At 37.5% G+C, this 22361-nt stretch overlaps 1 protein-coding gene across 1 annotated transcript in view; it reads right to left on the reverse strand.

Annotated features, from left to right (window-relative positions):
- baiap2l1b (BAR/IMD domain containing adaptor protein 2 like 1b) overlaps window positions 1-22361 on the reverse strand; it is a 90388-nt gene that overhangs the window by 47075 nt on the left and 20952 nt on the right. The window contains exons 4-6 of the mRNA XM_077211667.1: window positions 12017-12078; window positions 3749-3820; window positions 1018-1152 (exon numbers count right to left, since the gene is read on the reverse strand). Of these exons, the coding sequence (XP_077067782.1) occupies window positions 1018-1152; window positions 3749-3820; window positions 12017-12078 (269 nt within the window). The remainder of the gene's footprint in view (window positions 1-1017; window positions 1153-3748; window positions 3821-12016; window positions 12079-22361) is intronic.

Below are 22361 nucleotides of genomic sequence, written 5' to 3' on the forward strand. Positions count from 1 at the left end.
ATATATATATATATATATATAAAACGTCCAGATCTAAAACTTTTGAATGGTACTATAGGTAGTATAAGTAAAGATTTGTGAATAAGCCAAAACAATACATTCAATCATTAAGTTTCCTCACATTCATTTTCTATAGTTCCCTCTGTCACATTCCTCATTGATATTCCCAGGGCAGGGTCTTTGTCTCTTCAGGTGTGAATCACAGCATTATTCATGATGTTTCATACCTCCCCGCATATCAGCCATTCTGACAATTAAGTGTCTTACAAAAGTTAAATGGCTATATTGTTTTGTATGAAGGCATGATCAGGATGGTTTTCACATTGTTTTGAAGAAAAAACTTTAGGCAACAAGATCCAGTTCTAAAAATGTGAACAAATGTTTTCTATGTGTTATATGGCTTTATTTCAGTGACTTAAAATTTTTGTTTTTGAAAAAAAAAACATGCATAAATGATATTTTCGCTCTTAAAGTGACAGCAGCCTTATATTCCTGCTGTTGTCTGTGTTATTAATATTAATAAATAAATAAAAAAACATCATCAACATTTACTATATTCGAGACACAGGAAGATAGTGAGGAGAGCAGTCGGGAGGAAAGTGATGCCGACAGCTTGTAGGATAAGTGTGCCGCGTAAAGTGAGTACCAAGCAGCACCTCCAGGTGCTCTCTTGAGAACCAGACCAAAAAAAGTGATGTGCACCCCTGCTCATATTGACCGTTAAGTTAAAGAAAACTGTTTTTTTGTTTGAATAAATCCTTTATTATAACAAACTTGAAATCATTTGTTTGTTTTATTCAAACTTTAATATTCAATAATCAAAAGCATGTCAATCAATTTAATAACTGATTGTGGGTTAGATTAACAACTTATTTCTATTATTAATGATTTAACTTTTACAGAATACTAGAGTCCTATGACATTTTTGTCAGTAATACTTATCTGTGAATTCGAAAAATAAAAACAAATGTGCGCGTATATAGTAACGTATATACGTGTTATTAAAAACACACATACCTCGTTCTCTTTACTCTCATACTTCGAAGCGTTCTTTCCTTGACTTTTCCTTCGAAGCTTCTTCAGGTCTGCCTGCGATCTCTCCAGCGAGTCCTGCTTCATCTTGTGTTCGGTCTGGTATTTCTTAAACGTGGCCTGTGGGCAGACAGTATTCGATCAGTGTCACTCAGGGACAGGGAGACGTGTCCACACACACATGGTGTGTCAGCGCAAAGATGAGTTTGATTGACTTCTGCTCTAGATGCAGACTGGAAACTAATAGTGTGACATGAGCCTGTCTGATTTTCATTCCCATCTCTGAAGAAAATGCAGTTTTTAGGCACATTTCCCAAGCGTCTGCAGATTATCATATGTGAACACCAGCACTGGGAATGTGACAAAGCGTGACAGTAGCCGTGATGAAAATAATCAAGCTTTTCCTGTAACCAGCTTTGTTTTCCAACTACAAGCATTGTAGCATGACACACTATATGTCATTGTTTTTAGGTCACATTGTATTGCACACATAGCATTATAACAGAGAATGCAGAGGCAATAGTCAAATGCAAACATGCTTTCACCTCTGCCTCTCTCTCTAGCATTGGTAAATCCAATTCATGTAAGCAAATTAGGCCAGAAAAAAAAGTTAATACTGTTGTATCCAAGGTTTTACTTTAGTTTTGTATAAATTAGGGTGTTTTCAGCATAAACAAGTTGTATTTCGCACAAATTATTTAAGTTTGACGAGGTCAAGGTAACTGACACTGTTTTTGTGGCACTTGCTGTAAAAACTGCTCTGATTTAAAAAAAGAAAAAAAGAAAATTGAAATGGTATTTTCCCTTTCAGTAGAGCTCTGACAGTTACTTTAAGTCTAAAGTCAGCTACTTTTTGTTAGTAAAGTACTGTGTGAGCCTTCAGGACATTTTAGGTCTTTTGTTAGTAGAAAACTTTTCAAACCATCAGTTTTAACTATATATTTATCTGTCATATGTCTGCTTTTAAATGTAGTTTAATTTATTAGCTGTATTTAATGTAAAAATACACTACTGTTCAATTGTTTAGGGGCGTCCGTGAGGGGCTGCCGCTTTCACTTTCGTTTTGTTTATGATTAGTGTTTGAACGTTCGCCTGTTCCTGTCTCCTCCTTCCCTGAACAACAAACCTCGATATAATAATCAATGTTGAAAACATTTGTGCTGCTTTATATTTTTGTGGAAACCATCTTTACTGTTACTTTTGATCAATTTAATGCATTCTTGATGAATAAAAGTATCAATTTCTTAAAAAAAACTAAAAAAACACTTTTGAACAGGAGTGAAAATCTGTTCAAATCCAAAACTATTGTTGCAACTTGCAACAGAGATTTTGTGCCACAGGAATACTTAAGTAAAGAAATGATATTATTTGATGGCTACAAAATTAAAAACCTTTACTCTTAAAATAGCTTGAATGTAGTTACCTTTTGTCAATATTTCAAGTAGCTTCCCTATAAATTAGGGATGGGGCCGATCCGATCCAGTATCGGTATCGGCTCCGATACAGCCATTTTTGCCGGATCGGGTATCGGTCAGACGAGGCCGATCTAAATCCGATATTGTGTGTTTACTATTGTGTTATTGTTAAGCACCACAAAAGTATTATAAAGCACCATTAAGTGTTCGTGCACTATATTATAAGTGTTCTGAAGCCATTCTATAGTATAATGTGAGATAGAAATGAATATTTAAGTCATTAAATTCAAGACCACGTAAACTGTTCCCCCCGCTGCGGCTGTCAATCATTCTTCATTCAGCATTCAACAGCGCGTCGCGTTCGGTTATGACAGTCAACTCGATGAAACTCTCCAAGATGATTCAATTACTATTATTATACTTGATCTGTAGATAAAGCTCTATGGTTTCGGATAAAATGACTATCTTGCTGGACTTGCTGTACCTTAATCATGTTACTTTTTAATGTGTGTCTGTTAGATCACAACACTGGAGAGCACTATAATTGTTCTTCAAGCACACAGTAACTGAAATTTAAAACTGTTAAAAGAAAAGGCTGAATAAACTATTGTATAGATAGATACTGTACAATACACTACGTTACGCATCAATATGTCTTTCCTTTGTGCGTTGAACTTTTCAATGCGGACTCGACGCGCTGCGCGCTGTGACTCCATGTTGCTTCAAGTGCATCATTCTGCGCTCGGGATGCGCATAAGCGCTTTGTGCCGCACTGTATTGGAGTCTTTCATAATCATATCATAATACTTTTGCGCAATGAAAGATTATTAAATGTCCCATCTATCATATGTTGCTGCCTCAATAAACAGCTGTGCTATACATTAAAAAAATGTCTTAATTTTATAGTAGCTAGACTATATATAAAATAATTTATCTTTTTGATTTTTGTTATCTTGTTTTTTATGAATGTATTTTACAACAATACAAACAGCAATGTGTAACGTTTTACCAGATTTGGTGCTGGTGCCTACACTTATTGTCTCTTATTTGTTTCTAACCTTATACTTACCTCAAGTTGCCTTTAGGGACATACATGCATATCATACTTGCCTGTAGAGAGAAGTTTATTGCAGCATCATATAAAATCAACAATAATGATAATAATAATATTAAAGCAAACACAGCTCTGGTATCGGAATAGTATCGGTATCGGCCGATATCCAAATTCAGGTATCGGGATCGGAAGTGAAAAAATGCGTATCGGTGCATCCCTACTATAAATGATTAATATGGCAGCTCACCGTCATGTATTTCACATCCATGTCTGTCTTCCTCTCCAACTCTGAAATAACCTCCCGATGAAACCGTCTGAACTGTAGAGAAAGAGAAAGAAATGAATGATAATGGAAATGAATGATAATGATTGGGTGTGAAGGTGTGCTGGTGAGATGCCTACATTGATAACACACACACACACACACACACAAAACAAGGGGTGTGCGATATTAACAAAAAATAATATCTCGATATTTTCTCGGATTTTTTCGATAACGAGAATTAGACAATATTTTGCTGAGTGTGTTTATTGTGCTGGTAACTTGGCAGGTTTAGGACTGACCCCTAAAGTTTTTGATATTCTTCATATGTGGTCGGTTCGTAGCAATGACAGAAATTCTTTTTTTAAATAATATTCTTACCTACTTAAATGTAGCCTATGTATCATTTATTATGTTAAATTATTACAATTAAGCAATAAATTAAATTAAGAATAATAAGACACTATAGGGCTGATAACCTCCATATAGATGCATTTATACAGATTGTTTAATGCAGATCACAGGGACATGAATGATTTGAACCTGCAGTTACAAATGCATAAATAATGTTTTGATGTACATAAATCGTTGATATATGAAATGATTTTAAAATAGAAAAGATACTTTAAATATAAAACTAAAACTAACAGTAGGTTCAAGGTTCAATTTATTTATAGAGCACATAATAATACAACAAGAGTTGACCACAGTGCTGTAGATAAGATAAAATAACAGTAGGTGGCGACACGTCTCTGTTAATGAGCTAATCATTGAGTCAATAATTAAACAGATTCGTTCAAATGGCTGATCATTTCAGGGACGAAGCATTTGGCCTTCTTATTGAGAATGAGTCATTGAATCATTCATTCAACAGATTCATTCAAATGGACTGCTTCATTCAGTAACGAAACTGTGCTGTATGTTGCTCAGAGACGCATAAAGGTTCAGCTGTGGCTTGGATTAGAACTATTTTCGTCTACGAAATAGAGCAAAACAGGTAATATTGTGTCTAAAATGTAAGTCTCTTAATATGAACTTCTTGTTTATATTTGGGGGAAAATAGGCACTCTTTGTGCGATTTCTTAAAGTCCCCCTGTGGTTAAAATCCAGTTTTTAATGTTGTTTATATGTCTATGTGGTGTTTCATAACCATGTGCAAATTCATAAGTCGAAACCATTGCAGAGTTTCTCATTAAAACTGCAGTGAACCAAAGACAGTCTCAAAAACACGGTTTGAAATCGCTGGTGTTTCTGACATCATAAACTACCTTGTAACCAATCAGGACAACGTGTGATAGTCAACGAGTGGATCTCTGAGCTGGTGTGAGTGAGTGGAGGCGGGGCTCATTTGCATATTCACAGAACCACGTATACTAAATGAGGCAAGGGTGTAGAGTAACATTCAAGCTATTTTAAGGCATGAAGAAATTTTGGTGATCATAGATGAGTTTTAAGGGATGAAATTATTGACTACAGGGGGACTTTAACTTTATGTTATGATATAAACATAGCCTAAAAGACAAATACTCAATACAGGGGCATTTTTACTGCATTTTAACAGAGTAAATCACACAGTGAGAGTGTGTAACCTAAATCGAAAAGGCAAGATCAAGCAGTGTGTGCGTGGAGTCTAGGCGTGTTTTGCAAAGTGAGGGACAAACTCAATGTCAGACTGCACATTGTTTAAAAACAACAATTACGATATTATCGCAGACGATATACATCCCACACCCCTAACACACACATACAAATGGAAAATGAGGCAACTGGGTGAGTCGGCAGGCAGTTTACTGTTGTTGTATAAGCTAAACTGCTTACAGAGGAGATGAGTCACAGACAAACAGAGGGATACCCACACACACACGCACACCAACACATCAACCTAATGAAGGAGGGCGAGAGCGCTTGCATCAACACATCATCATGGCTGCAAGTGCGCCCACCCACCCCTCTCCCTCCTTTCTGCTCCACTAATCTGTTTTTATCCCTCTTTAAAAACAGAATCCCACACTCCCAGCGTTTGCCTACACTTCCTGACACTGACACGTCTTCATTAATGCATGTCTTCATTCAGAAAAATGCTTCATTTGTTACGAGAGGAATCACTGTTGTGTTTTAGATGCGTCTGCCCTACATTCAAGACATTCTCCTTTCATCATTGCATTCTTCTACAGGAGTATTCTTAGGTCCTGCTTACTACGTAACATAGTAGCCTGTAGATCTGACGTAGAAATGCACCTGTAAATGTCATAAGGCTGCAACTAACGATTATTGTTCTATCGATTTATCTATTGACTATTATTCTGATTTATCTGTATTTTGCAGATGAATCAATTATTGTATTAATCATTTTTTCAATAGATTAATCTACAGATTTTTTTAATTTTCCAGATTAATCGATTGAACTATAGATTAATCAACTAATCTATCAATTATTTTCCAACCGATTAATCTAATCATACATCAACTGATTATTTTCTGATTAACCCTTAGGTTTAGGGGTGCACCAAAATTTCGGCTGTCGAAAACCTCTGTGTTCAGCGATCAGGTTTCACTCTGGCTCAGCATCTTTTGCAACTTCGACGCACTTTCTGCTGTGTGTGTATTATAGCTAGTTAATAATAGCTTTGTCGGACAACTTTAGTTAATTTAGTCAAAAAATAAATCTGTTAAATCTGATTCTGCTGCATAGAACTGAATGAAAAATAATATATTGATATTAATACATTGATATTTAATATTATTTTAATAAGCCTATTTCTGTCCAATTTTTGTTATACTTAAAAAAAATTCAAGCCAATAAAATAAAATATCCACACTTTTATTTCAATTCATATTCATTAAATTATTGAATTTTAAATTTAAATTAAAATAATAATAATAATAAAATTATACAAAAAAAAAGAGTTAAAAAAAAACTTTTTTTTTTTTTTTGTCATTTTCGATTTCGGCCAAGAATTTATTTCGGTGCATCCCTTTTCACCAATAAATAATAACCATAACTTCTGGTGTGCACCAAAATTTCTGCCTCTTCAGTTTTTGGCCGAAATAGAAAAAGGCAGAAAATATATGCGTGTTCAGTGTTCACTGTTGAGCTCTCAGGTTTCATTCTCGCGCAGCATTGTTTGCAACTTTGCGAGTGGGTCCACTTCTGAAGATGCACAACTTTGAAGCGACAACTTTGGCTCTGCTCAGTTTCCAATTTTCCATTTTTGTACTTTGCCGCTGTGAAGCTACCTCTCGTTCACGGCTCCGCTCCCCGCTATCTGATCAAAAAGCTCTGATAATAATAGCTTTCTAAGACTATACTTTATTTTGAAAATATAAAAAATAACAGTGTTAAATCTGATTCGGTTGCATAGAACTTAATGAAAAATAACATATTGATATTTATTATTATTTTAATATATTTTCAAGTGTTTCCCCACACAAACTAATTTGTGGCGGTGCGCCACAGAATCAACACCGGCCGCCACATTTTGTGTGTCGTTATTAACGCTATTTAAAACACACAGCGTATTCGTTCAGCTCTATTTCCTTTCCCTGCTCTCCCTCCGTCTCTGTCACTCACGCGTTTCTCTCACACACACACACACACACACACACACACACACACACACACACACACACACACACACACACACACACACACACACACACACACACACACACACACACACACACACACACACACACACACAGACACACACAGACACACACAGACACACACAGACACACACACAGACACACACACAGACACACACACACACACACACCGCATCTGTCTCCATGAAAACGAGAGGCTTGGCCTGTTTGGTGCAGAGAAGACGGCAAGCGGAATTCACAAGTTCACGAAAGGTTGGCATTTCGTGAACACCTTTACACAATCACACGTTAAAAAGTGCTATAAAAAATATTTTATATTCTGAATACAATGTTGTCAGCGTGTTAATGTTGGAGTCCCGACCTGACCCTTAGCAAACAAGCGATTGCGCCTTCTTTAGAAAGTTAACAAGTCGCAAGTTTGCGGTAAAATGCAGTTGGGTTGTGAGGTAAAAACACTATATGTAGCAGCTGTGAATCAAATAAACTTATTATGAATAATGTTATGTCATTTTTTTTACTCTTACACTGAATTTGTGCTGCTTCAATCCAGATGAGTATTGAAAAGTATTTTCCGCGACTGAAAATGTTTGTATAGGGTGTTAAATGTGTGGATTTTGTGAATTTCTGAATAATATTTAATATAATAAAGTTCTGTGTAACAAATTATTAACAAAGGACTTATTTTGAACCCCCACCATCACCACAAATTGCTTTCTAATCTGTGGGAAACACTGTTTTCTGTCCAATTTTGGTGTGATACTTTAAATTAAAAAAACAGCCAATGATCAGAGCCCTGTCAATCAATATGGGATAGAAAAGGGCATCAGATGCTTGAAATTAGGGAAGAAAATATCTATCTTGGGTGAATATGAAACCAGATTTGTAGTTCGAGGCATGGAAAACAAAACGTATTCAAATTTTGAATAAATTATGCACAAAGCAGCAATATCAGAACGCACCCATCCCGTTACAATCACTGAAGCAGATTAAGTTTCACACAACAGTTTGAGTCCTGTGGTTCACAGACTTCTGGACTCTCACGCATGCCCCCGGTAAAATCAGTCTGATTATCAAGCTGACTACACTAGACAAAGTCTATAATGGGTTTAGTTTTGTCACATCACTTGCACTGAACGCATTTGTGGTTTACATTTGTCATATACCTATGAATATTTCAGCTGGTCTTATTTATTATTGAGAATATGAGTTATAAATCACTTTAAATGAGCTAAATAAATGATGTAATGTTATAGAGAATAGAGCTACAATGTAGCAAAAGCAAATGCTATGGTAAGTTTTCTCTTTCAGGTCACCTACTGTCATGACAGAGCAACCGTTTGATAAGAATCTCACTAAGAAAGGCAGATCATGTTCAGAGCGAGACAATGACACTTTTATCTTGGATTAGCAACCTTTTTAAAACCTGAAAGCTTCAGTGCGCATTCATTGTTATTTGATGGAAAAGAACGACCAGCACATCATTCAAAATGTCTCCTTTTGTTTTACAAGGAAGAAGGTCTTAAATGACATGATGGTTAGTAAATGACGTTTCAATAATTTAAACTTTAATGTAACCCTAATTGAGATGCTCTTTCAGCCCTCATTTTGTTTGTGTCAGAAAAAACAACAAAAGTGGTGATTAAATTATAAACTATTTTCTTTTAATTATAACAGTCACTCAACAAATTGAGCCCCAACACAAGGGCCTCAACTAAGACTTGTGTTCTTATATCTGAATAAAAGCCTAATTTAAATCTGATCATCATGTAAATTTGACCATTTCTCTTGGATTAAACCACTCAATTAATACAGATTTTAAATTGTGGTTTTGTGGACTTGGTTGGACAGAACGGCATGAGGGAGTGAGTAATTGATGACAATTTCATGACAATATCTGTTATTATTTTATGCAGCCCTACACATAGGCTATAACAATGCACAATCAAACTTGGTGTTTTTATATATATTTAATAATAATTTTAACCAGAAAAATCTAAAATATATTCCCAAAATCGTGCAGCCCTATAGTTTCTCTTGATATCAGCATGTTCACAGGTGCTTATTTTTTTTGGCCGGTGGTGCGATTGCTAATGAGCAACACCTGTGAAGCACACCGGTCTCGCATCTCTCACGGAGGAGCGGAAGCATAAAGGAGGAGCGACGACTTTGATGATCGAGAGAGGAACAGGCCTGTATTTTAGTTGAGTTTTGTTTTTTGTATTTGTGTTTTATTTTAGCCAGCGAGGGGCTGCTGGCCGTTATGTTTATTTTGGGTAAGCCAGCAGTCGTCCGCGAGGGGCTGCTGGCGGTATTTTAGTTTGTTTGGTTTTATTTTAATAAAGTATGTTTAAATGTTCGCCGGTTCCCGCCTCCTTCTTCCCTGAACATTGCTACACTGGTCCCGAAACCCGGGAAGAGGGAGGAACACGCTGTCAGAGAGTCCTCGCTACTGTGGGGAATCCGCGGTGCCATCGAGCATGGTGCGCGAGTCGCCGCCGCTCGCCGTGGGCCGGAGCCTGCTGCCATCCGCCAAACGAGGGGAGGAGTAGGGAGCGGGGGACTCGCGGCCATGGACGCTCGAGGCGGTGCGCTGGAGTGAGTTACCGGTGGGACGGTCGAGCCGCCTGGGAGTTGGAGGGGCGGCTGCCGTCCGGGAGGGAGCGGGGGAGTCGCCGCCGCTCGCCGTGGGCCGGAGCCTGCTGCCATCCACCAGGAAAAGGGGAGGAGCAGGGAGCGGGGGACTCCTACAGTCTGCCCTAGAGCCCAAGGACCCGTCGCCGTCCACCGGGCGGCGGAGGAGCATCGAGCCGTCCACCGAGGGCTACCCAGCATCACCGCCAGGCACCGCGGAGGAGATCGCCCAGCTGGTGGGGGACCAGATGGCAGCGCGTTGTGGGAACCGGACCAATTTTTTTTTTCCTCTCTCCCCTCTCTCGATCTGTCGCTCCTCATGCTTCAGTCTCCGTTTCCCTCGGCTTGTCGGTCCATACCCCCCAGGGATCGCCGCCGCCAGGGGGAGTAGGCACAGGCTCGTGGGTACCCCCCGGCCTGTGAGGGGCGATGGGGGTATGTGGCGAACAGGACGGCCGAGGGACGTGAGAGAACGGCGTGAGGCCGGTGGTGCGATTGCTAATGAGCAACACCTGTGAAGCACACCGGTCTCGCATCTCTCACGGAGGAGCGGAAGCATAAAGGAGGACCGACGAGGTTGATGAATGAGAGAGGAACAGGCCTGTATTTTAGTTGAGTTTTGTTTTTTGTATTTGTGTTTTATTTTAGCCAGCAGTCGTCCGCGAGGGGCTGCTGGCGGTATTTTAGTTTGTTTGGTTTTATTTTAATAAAGTATGTTTAAATGTTCGCCGGTTCCCGCCTCCTTCTTCCCTGAACATTGCTACAATCTCATTCTTTGTGCAAGGCTCCTAATGATAGGGCCTGATAGCACCTAATAGGGCCATTAGGGGAGGGTCTTTGTATTTCTCAGGTGTCAAACCCATCAATATTAATGGTTGGTTAACGCCTCCCCGCATAAAGCTTTCTTACACAAAACACGTCATACAAGACTTTATTGACTTATCTGAATGCGTAATCAGGGTGATTTTCACATATTTTTGAAGCAAATATTCTAGGCTATGTGATACAATTTTCAAAAGTCTTGTGAACAAATACTTAGTATGGGTTTCATGACCTTATTTCAGTGACAATTTTTTTTTAGTTTTTTCACAAACCATGCATAAACGTCATTATCTCAAAACTAAAAACTTTTACATACATGCTGCTGACATATTATTGTAGCAGAGTTTGTGCTGAATACAGTGTAATCAGACTTTAGCCATGAAAATGTCACAAGTATCAGAAAAAAGCATAAATGTCAGAGCATGTCAGAACACCTCCAGGGCCCAGAAAACACCTTAGACCCCAGAGGGTTAAAGTACAGTAGTCAACATTTGAAGTGGATCAAAACCTTTCATTAAAGTTATACATGAACTTTTTTGATCCACTTCAAATGTTAGTAGTATGTATAGTATGACTTAAAGTTTTAGTTAAATCATGTTAGTGTACTAAAATGTATGCATATTAACATGCATTTTAGCCCTTAGTCTGAACACTGCCATCCAATTAGAAGATTTATAATGTCAGTTACATTAGTAACAACAAACCGAACGTTAGGAATGGTATCAGAATCGCTACCAAGGTAATTGTTTGTCAAGTATTTAGGACTGTTAACGGGTTATCAGATTTGTGAGAATGATATCAGATTCGACTGACGAGGAAGAAAGAGCTGGCCTGTTTTTGAGGCACAGGTTGCAGTCAGCAGTTGCTCTAGCAGGATCCTCCGTGTCATCATCAGGCGCTGGGCTCAGGTGCATCAACAGGCATGTTTAAACCTGCTCTGATAAAAAAATAAAACTACAATCTAACACGCAGTAGGTGTGTCCACTCGTTCCTGGAGTTTAACCAAATATAGACTGCCTGCACGTCAACAGGAAGGAGTACATAAGGTTCATGGGAAATGGGATGTTTGATATGAGGTTAAATTGCAGATGGCAATCGTTTGTTTGGGTGAGTCCGAGCATGTGTTCGGTCAGCCAAGAATGTGTTTACAGCAAGGAAACAAACACAAACACACACTTAACAGGACACACTCACGTTCTCCTCCAGTTCTACATTGACTTTCCGGTGGACGTCTGAGATCTCCATCAGGACGACCCCTAAGGAGAGAGAAAAACACTTATCAGCCTCTCCAACACCAACACAAAGGCCATTAACACATCCATTGTTTTTTAATATAATAATCCTTAGTATTCCCCAGTCTAATAAACCCCCCCAGCCTTGTTTTCCAAGAACAGCCCTCCCTCGGAGCAGCTACTGTAATTAAAACACGCTGTGCCGGCACAGATATTTCTCCCAGCGTGCTCTTTCCCGCTGTAATCAAACGGGGATTAAAATGAAAAACCTACGGCATAAATCAGAGCACTTTATATAAAGGATTCACACCCACCACACACTTACTCAACACTTATTTGAGAGGCAATTCTTAAGAAATGGATTTGATGGTTGGACAGAGCGACAGACAGCGAGCTCGGCTCTAGTGAGAGACGATTATCTCTGACATCTGCGAAGAGATTTTATCCCTGCCCTGGGGACTGATGTGTGTAGATGTGGAAGAAGAAAAAACAAACATTTTCCATAGAAACAATAATACAGTCTCTCTATTCCATCACATGACTTCTTGGGTCAATCTCCCACAGTGCTAAACACAACATGTTAACTATAGTCAGCAGATAGTGAGGCAAAGACAAAATAACACGAGCTGAGAATGCAGTGAATTTATAAACATCTAAAACACATCTATAACCTTGTCGCAGACAAATTTATGGTCTTTAAAATGATCAAACAGAGGATATGGATTATTACTGTACATGATGTGAAGGTTGGGTCTGATAAGCTGATAAATACATTCATGTTATGGCTGATATTAAAGGAATAGTTTAAAAAAAAATCCCAAAACAAAAACGGAAGCTCAATGTGTTTGCTTGTGTCTCGCAAGTGTATATGAGCTTCCAGAAGAACCAATAAGGTTTGTTCTTGAGCGTCAAGCAAGTACGGTTGAGTTTCCAATTGAGCATATTTGATGCGTTTATACATGAATAAAAGCCACATTGAAATCCAAGAAAAGCCGATCATGTCTCCTCAGAACAGTTGGATTAAACCTGCTTGATTAAAATGGTTTGGTCTTTTTATGAACTTTTTTGAAGAGTTTTGGTGGAATGGACCTTCTATAGAGACAGAAATCTCTCAGATTTCATAAAAATATCTTTATTTGTGTTTTGAAGATAAACTCTTTTTTTTTTTTTTGAGAATTTCATGATGGTGAATGTTTAATGTTGGCGGAGGAGTTTTTTTTATATATAAAAGCGTTGCTGCTTTTGGGGAGTTATTTAGTTTTTTGGCTTTTAATATAACTGTGTTGACCTTACTGTTATCTATAAGCTAGATAATCTATAATGCTCCAAAACAATGACAAAATTCGCATTTAGAAGATATACGCCAATATGGATCAGTGATTTTGATGACATAACTCTGCACTTCAGCTTCTCATCAGATTTTCTGTCCAATCAAATGCTCCCTAGAATCTGAAGCTCCGCCCCCTACACTATAAATAGAAACCAGGGTTCGTACGGACTCTGTGAAATGAAATTCCAGGACTTTCAAGGACTTTTCAAGCACTACTTTTTTGGATTACAAGGACCTCAATCGGCACTTATCAAACAATGTCTTTATTATTATTTTTATTTATTTCATTTTATTTTTTTACTCAAATTAAACATAAGGTATCTGATGTTTCTCAGACGGGCTGCAGTGTTGATTTAGCGTGAAAATTTTATTTTTTCAACAAAAAAACACCACAATATTTTGAATTAGGGATGCACAGATAACACTTTTTGCAGAACGAGATACCGATACCGTAACCGATCCCTGAATTTTCACTGCATTTGTAATTTTTAAATGTATTAGTAGATAAACCAAGAGAATATAAATCATATTAGTTGGCTTCATTTGTTCATCAAACATATATTTCTTTCAATTATTTTCATGCTTAATTAAGCCTGCTAAAATATATTGTATGAGCTTCAGTTACTGTACATTCTATTGCTCTATCATATTGTATCTTTCATTGAATAGCACAGAACATATTTAGACTAGAGCAGCTCCAGCAGGGTCAGTGCTGAGGATTGGGTCAGTGAAATATCAATTATTTAATCCAATTTTGATACTTCAACAAAAACTTCCTGCCTAATTAATGTGAATTTAAAACATTATTAAAGGTAAGCAGTCAGCAACAATATAAGAACGAATAATCAACTTACAAATAAATACGATAGAACAAAGAAAGGCTACAAATGAAATAAACAGTGTTTTTAGAGTTTTTCGGGTAGATCTAACAGGTACAGAAATTTGAATAAATTTTGAAAAAAGTGCATATTCATTACTGGATAAATTAAATATAGATGGATCTTTTTGTAAAGTTGAAAAGTGTAGCCTATTTAGTCAAGAGCAGTGAGTAATTTAGTTGTCCATTGTTTAATTAACATTTAAAGAGCAGTGGGTTTGTTAAACTGCCCCTTTAAGACCGAACGCACGGACGCATTTGAACATAGCTACTTCACTTGAGATATAACTGACATTCGTCCGTACAAGCGCAAGACGTTCAGTATTCGCCGGTTTGCGGGGCGCGCGCTTATGTTTGCGTTCATGGAACTTCTTGACTGCAAACGTCCAGTAATAATGTAGGGAATCAATAGTTATACAAAAATCAGGTAACAGTTCATGTTTTACTTTACTTACATATATGATTTAGTTTTCATCCAAATAATACGTGCTGAGTGAACGATCAGCAATCAAGAGCAATCAAGAGCATTCAACAGAACTGCGCTCTCTCTCTCTCTCTCTCTCTCTCGTCAGTTAACGTTAATAAAAAGCTACATGCCTCGTTTTATTGTCTTTGCCATTGACGTCCGACTGAACTACAAACCTTCCACTGATTTCCTTCAAAACTTCCTTCTGTTTAAAGGGATGTGCTCGTCCAGCTCGCGCGTCTGTGCCGCTGCGCGCTCAATCCACCGCGCGGTTTCCTCTGATCAGCGCGCGCACCACAGCTGTGTGTTACTATACACACGCTGCCTAGGAGGCCTATCGGTTGTTGGTATCGGAGCATTTTTACATGAGCTCGGTATCGGTGCATCCCTATTTTTAATAATTCAAGCACTTTTCAAGTACCTCTTCAAAAATATGGCTGTTTTCAAGGGTTTTCCAGGACTTAAATTTCAAAAAGTCAAATTCAAGTACTTCAAGCACTTTAAGCACCTTGTACGAACCCTGAGAAACTGAAGCTGCGGCTGAAATCGGTCACTTGTTCACACATTTAGTGTTTTCTACATGGTGAATAGCACATAGTACACTATATAGGGGATAGGGAACGATTCAAAAGTGTAAATATGCTTTCCATCAGGGCGAATGAAGTCTGGTTTTATGTTAGTTACACACAAACACCGCAGCGCGAAAACAGTCTGCTCCAGAGACACGATATCAAAGAGCGGATTATATGATTGAGTTGTGTAGACCAGAAAACATTTCAGACCCATTTGAATTCTGCTATATTTTATATATGCTATATTTTAAAGCAATATGGAGATTAAGAGGAGAAACGCTTAGACGCAGCATTAGAAACCGCACAGGTAGAAGAAAAGAGAACCGGTAGAAGAGATACAAACATAGACACTTTTCAAACTACACATCTTCATGATTATAATCACTGTTTTGCTTTAGCAAAAGTTTCATGTTAAATCTAAATGGGAATCTACTTATGCTAAATAAACTACAAAATTCGCAGTAATCGAAGTCACTAAACAATTAATCGGCCATACCGATATCAGTGGTTGCCATCAAAAGCTCCAGCCTCGGAGAAAAATCAAGTCAAGGTGAGGCCATGTGAATGAGGCGAGGGGAGGGGGCAGAGATCCAGAACATGAAGCCAGTCTCGGTCCAAAGTCACATGAGTCACACAAGGCAACCTGAGAGCAGCAGGTGCCTCAGCTCACCCACTTTAACTTTATCTGCTCTCTGACCCTGATACGGCCCGGATGTCTTATCAGCTGCCCTCGAGGCATGCGAGTTTGTTTATCCGTGCCTGCAGCAATGCCATAAAAGAAAGATTAGACTAAGCAAAGTGTAAATCATCCAATACGGAGCCATGTTTCTGGACTTTTACAGGCCCAGTGTCGTGGAAACACATGCTGTGGACTGCGGTAAACAGTTCTCTGGGAATTTACTGTTCTCTCATAAACACTGTTAGTATTGTCCTACAATAATAATATTAATGTAATGTAAGATTCAGCCAAGGCCTAGGCACTCAAAAAGGAGAGATATAGGTTCAAATCTGTCTGCATAAATAAAACATACTGATAAAAAAAAAAAAAAACATGTCACTGGAACATTTTCATTTCTAATTGATCTGCAATTTAGAGAATATAAGTGAATTTAATAAAAAAGTACATTTTTATATAAATAAATTAGAATTGTAATAATATATTTTGAAATACTCAACCAAGCTTGGCCCATCGTAGAAAAAAAGTTCAAAGCACTGATGTAATCTCAAGACAAATCAATTGTTATAGCCTATACCAAAACATAATTGCCCTAATACATACAAAAAGTTGCAGAAAAGCCCCTTTAACCAAGGACTTCTGTGACTTTTGATTAGGGATTTTAAGGAGACTCACAAAAAAAAACATATCTACAGTAGCCAATATTTAGAAGCTGAGCGTACCTAAAAACTTCTGGCTTAAAAGTCCTGAGAAAGTTTTTCAATTCTCTGACATTCCCAGGTTTAGCATGTTCGTGGGAATCCTCGAAAAGGTATACAAGATGAGTTGACAACTGAAAAATTCTCTACTCATTATTTTATTGATTCATTGGGGTTCGTAAGCTTGTTGGTCAAGCCAGCTGAATGTGAATGTTGTAGTAACTGAAGGTGAATGGCAGGATGAACTGTGATGGGAGGGGTGAAGCGTTTTCACCCACAGACTTTGATCCGAGCAGCTGTAGGTGCCGCCCAGTCAGACACAGAAACTTCCACTGCGAAGAACAAAAGCTGCAGGCAGACAATGACAGCAGAGACATAACAGCGACATGACCAGTGCTTTACAGTCGACAGTTATTGTGATACAATAGATCATAGATCATCCAACGCTTCTGTATTATCAAAGACTACAACGGCAAACATTCCAGCTACATCGAGCATGAAACAGAGAACCGGCGAGTCTGCTACGAATCAAAACTCTCGGCCTTCAAACACACCGTTTCTAGATGGATTTACACGGATGACAACTGCTCTCAGTAAGAGACGAGTGCTGGGATAGCAGATCCCGTGAGAGGAGAACTTGAGTCACAAGAGGCAGTGATTTTTCCAGTTACGGGACGACGCTGCTTAGACTTGCTGTGAAAATAGCGGCGACAGCAGCATTAAAACAATATTTATCATTAGTAATGATCATAATGAACAACTCTTGTACCAACAGAGCTCTCAGACCTTTTAAATAATGAATTTCAATGACTTTTCCATGTTTTTTCTGGTCGTTTCTGATTACTGGAAAGGATTTTTACAAATCATTTTATAAAGATTTCCATCTAATGTGCGTCTAAAACAAGAACAAAGCTCAGATTACATTTGTTGGACGATTTTCTTTGCAGACTGACAAAAAAAAAAAAATTGGCATGAAAATGGTCTGAATAAGCCAATAAAACCTATTTCTATATATAAATTGTGTACCAGACTAGACCTTTTTATTACATTTTTTTTAGACCTAATATTAATTGTAAAAAATTGTTTTTAGAACACACACTTAAGTACGGAAGAGGATTAGGGCCAAGCAATAAAAAAAAAAAAACATCTCGAGATTAAAGTCATTATAATGCGAAATTAAACTAGTTAAATTTTGAGAAAAAAACTCGAAATACAATCTTGAGAATAAACTCATTACATTTTGTGAATTAAGTCGTTGTGTTTCGAGAAAAAACTCGTTCAATTTTGAGAAAAAAACCTCGAAATACAATCTTGAGAATAAACTCATTAAATTTTGAGAATAAAGTCATTGTGTTTCCAGAAAAAAGTAGGAATGAATGTAGATAATAACGCATTTCGTGGTTTCCCAGGATACCATAAGACGCATTATTAAACTTGTTGATCCTTCTCGAAATGTAATGAGTTTATTCAAGATTGTATTTCGACTTTTTTCTCGAAATTTAACGAGTTTTTTTCTCAAAACACAACGACTTTATTTTCGATATTTAATGAGTTCATTCTCAAGATTGTATTTCAACTTTTCTCGAAATTTAGCGAGTTTTTTTTCTCGAAACACAACGACTTTATTCTCGATATTTAATGAGTTTATTCTCAAGATTGTATTTCGACTTTTTTCTCGAAATTTAACGAGTTTTTTTTCTCGAAACACAACGACTTTATTCTCGATATTTTGAGTTTATTCTCAAGATTGTATTTAGAGTTTTTTTCTCGAATTTTAACGAGTTTAATTTCGCATTATAATGACTTTAATCTCGAGATGGTTTTATTTTTTTATTATTGCTTGGCCCAAATCCTCTTCCGTACTTGAGTATCCGTGTACCATATTTGATGAGATCCATGTGCATTGATAAGCGTTTATGTGAGTAAATGCCTCAACTAGATCTGTTCATCATATAAAGCGATCTTGTTTTTTTTTTCAGGAGACTTCAATTAAACGGCTCGATGCATATGGATGTCTTTTACGATCACTATACTTTTGAAGCTTGAAGGACTTCCAATGGAGGGACTGAAATATCTCAGGTTTCAATAAAGACATCTTTTTTTTCTCTCATGAATGTAAGCTGAGAAGGTCTTAGTGATGATGAGCGCGAGTGGATTGTTTTAGGATGACGGATATGATTTTTAAGTTTGTGTAAATTGAGTGTTTGTGTGTGATCGCCATGTGTACTGAAAGACACAAACAAAATTTCACCACGGGGACAATAATGACTAAGAATAAGATTTGTGTTTCGAAGAAGAATGAAAGTCTTACAGGTTTTGAACGAAATGAGGGCAGGAAAATGAAGATCATTTTCTTTAGGCTCCTGTAACTGGTGCTTGACAAGCTCATGGGTTTGATTCCCAAAGAATTTAAAGGTTTAACTCAATATAATCTAAGTTTAAGGGTAAATGACACAAGATATAATTCTGACTCTACTACCTGACGCTGATGTGTGTGTGTGTTGACTGCTGTCCTGTGGCCAGCCTTGCTAAGCACAGTTCAAACAACACAAGAGACTAAAGGTCACCAGAACGTCCTGGTAAAAAGCTTCCTTTGTGGCACCAGTGAGGGAGTGTGTGTGGGTGTGTGTGTGTGTGTGTGTCGGGGACTGGCAGTCACTGCTGCATTCACTGTTACATAAATCAAGAAAGATGGGCGTGGACACCAGAACAGGTGACATTGTGTAAAAGAACATCAACAATGAGGCTAAAAAAAGAACATCTACCGTTTTACAAACACTCACTATACATCAATAAATATAAAAAGGAGGAAAAGTTCAGTTTGGTATTATTCAGTTTAATGATCCGATGATCACGCTGTTATGTTTATGCTATTAAATCTTTATAACAGCTCTTTTATATACAATAAAATACTGTCAAGCTCCAAAAAAGGACAAAAACATCATGAAAGCACCTTGTTGTCTTGTTCTGAAGTCATACAATGAGCAACATACTAAAATAACAAGGAAAATTTCCTTTTCATTGTAATTTTAAACTGAAATTCCCACGGGCGTCAGAACCATTGTATTTAAGACCAAGGATATTGTACCCACTCAATTTTACTCTAATTCACCGGTTACATCACTTGCTCTCCGAGGCAAAGCCCTCAATTGTTTTATAGTAGACTAATAAAAATCCTTTTCAGTTAGAGAACAGACACTACAATTAAAAACTGAAGGCGTCTCCTCAATGCAGCGCGAGCTGAGAGTCTCGTAGCACAGATCAGCAGCAGGAGTCACATTTCATTTCTCACGTTACGAGAGCGACAGACAAGACGACGGCGGAAGATTTGGTTACAAAGCGAAATGTAAAATCGCCAATTTGGCAATATGTTGGATTTAAACCAAATGGAAATTTATTTAAATAATCATTAATTATGATGTATTCGGCAGACGCACAACAACTAGAAAAACAACTGATTATAAATAATTAGTTGTTTTTCTAGTTGTTGTGCGTCCCCGAATTGGCACTAATTCTAAAGCAAAAGTAAAGTGAAAGCGCTCGCTGTTCTCCGCACCGTTATGAACGGCAGTGCATATTTTACTTGCGCTTTCTGCCCAGAAACCATAATATTTAAACAAGTTTTATGTTCTAACCGCTGTCTGTCATGGTAAAACCATAAAGGAGGCATATTTGGTGTAGCCTTTGTAATCCAATTTAATTGAAATTATTTTGAATTTTGTTACACTTGTTTGCTGTACCAATTGGCTATGAATTATATCTTTAATGGCTAATTAAAGGTCATGAATGGCCATTAATACAATTGCTTGTATTAATGATTTCATTTTTTTCATTAGATTTTCATTAGGAATTATTGTTCATTAGATACATTTACAAATAAACAACTTAAAATGTATTATGAGCACATTTGCTTTTGGAAAATTACATTCTATGTTTTTACTTTACTTAAAGCCATCAATGATGCCTATAACTATATAACTGTATAATAATATAACTGTTCTTATAATGCAGTATAGGTCTTAATGAGTTTTTATAAATATATTTATAGAATAGTAATACTTACTTTCTATGAAGTTCATGCTTATAATGAATTATAGCTCCATTTATAACTGTTACCCTGATGGACTCTACTTGCTACCATAGACATCAGTGCTTGAATCCGAACAATAAACTATCATCCCAATTATTCTGTGTAATTTGAATTAATTTAACACAGAAATAATGATACTGTGTGGTTGAGAGACTGTTTATGACGCTGTTTCATACCTGTACATGACAACTGCTCTTCCTGGCTCATGCCAGCGCCAACACACATCTGAACGTTCGCTGTGATCATATTTGTCAAAAGATTAATAGACATAGCCTAATCTCTGTCATTTAGGAATAAGATCGCGTTGGTGTGTGAATCGAGATCGCGATCTTTTAACGATTAACCAGGCAGCTCTTAGCATATGGGATTAATGCCGTGAAGGTATGAGTACACAATGACTTTAATTTGAAGCAGAACAAATCATTTTCCATAGAAGGTACAGGTGTTTTACACAAAAGGTGGAAATATCAGTGTAGTCAATCAGAGGGAAAGCAAACAAGCGGACTGGAGTAATAATGAAAGCAAACTCTCGAAGCTGGTTCATATCTTTCTGTCAATCTTCAGTCTGTTTTTAAAAAAAAGCAAGCAAAACTGTCCAAAATGAAATGTGACAGGATTGGGCTGATCTCCTTCCCTGATGCACAGTGATGATAAGCAGAGGCTTGAGTCACTCTAGACGCACAGAGGCTGATTTGCATCTTCCTGGGCTGTGGTTTACTCCTGCTTTGTTTGTGTGTTCTTCCCGAAAGACAACACGAGTCCAGGCAACAGGTGGACTCAACTGAGCCTAAACACTCCTGACAAAGTGCAGAAATATTTGACCCACTAAAAGCATTACATAACAAAAACAGAGAAAACCACGTCTTCACCTTTCTGTTGTCCTGTGACATTAACACTGTCTAATGGGGAAAATTAGGGTTGAGATGAGAAATACAGTCTGTGTGTGATTATTAAAACATACAAAGTATATGAAAAAAAACGCAACATGTTGAGTTGACACATATTTGACAGAAACAATAGATTCAAACAACAAGACAAAGCTATGTTGAGCGATATAACAATTAGTTTTCTGTCAATGAATTCATCCAAACAGTTGCTCACCTGTCCAATTAAACACATAATATATTAGAGCATCGTTGGTGTTTCCATGGCATCTAAAAATCCTACATATTGTGCTTTTAATGGTGCATTAAATCTTTTGTGTCTTTATGCTTCTGTTCTGCCGACTGTATGAGCGTTTTAAGGACTTGTGTCAGTGTGATCATAAAGTAAGAGATATAGCGAAGGAGACAGACTGTTTTGAATGAATGCACAGGGTAATATCACAATGCTCCAAGCGTTTTTCGAGCACAGAAGCAGCCTGGGGATTTCAGAGACCATAGGAAAAATAGCATACAAATTCACTTCTCTTTGTCTCTCAAGCTCACAGACTCACTAAATACAGACGGTTGAAAACAGCAACTGCAATCTGATTTTCACAAACATGGTTATATTTTGTCAAAAGCGTTAAAGGCAGCAAGAGCAATTCAGTTCAGCACTTTCAGACATACACTCGCCATTTTGAAGTGTGTTCAGTTTAGGGCTGCAACAAACGATTA

This window comes from Siphateles boraxobius, unplaced genomic scaffold, assembly GCF_051911475.1.
Source record: "Siphateles boraxobius isolate OS27281-9 unplaced genomic scaffold, OSU_SipBor_1 66, whole genome shotgun sequence".
Lineage (NCBI taxonomy): Eukaryota > Metazoa > Chordata > Actinopteri > Cypriniformes > Leuciscidae > Siphateles > Siphateles boraxobius.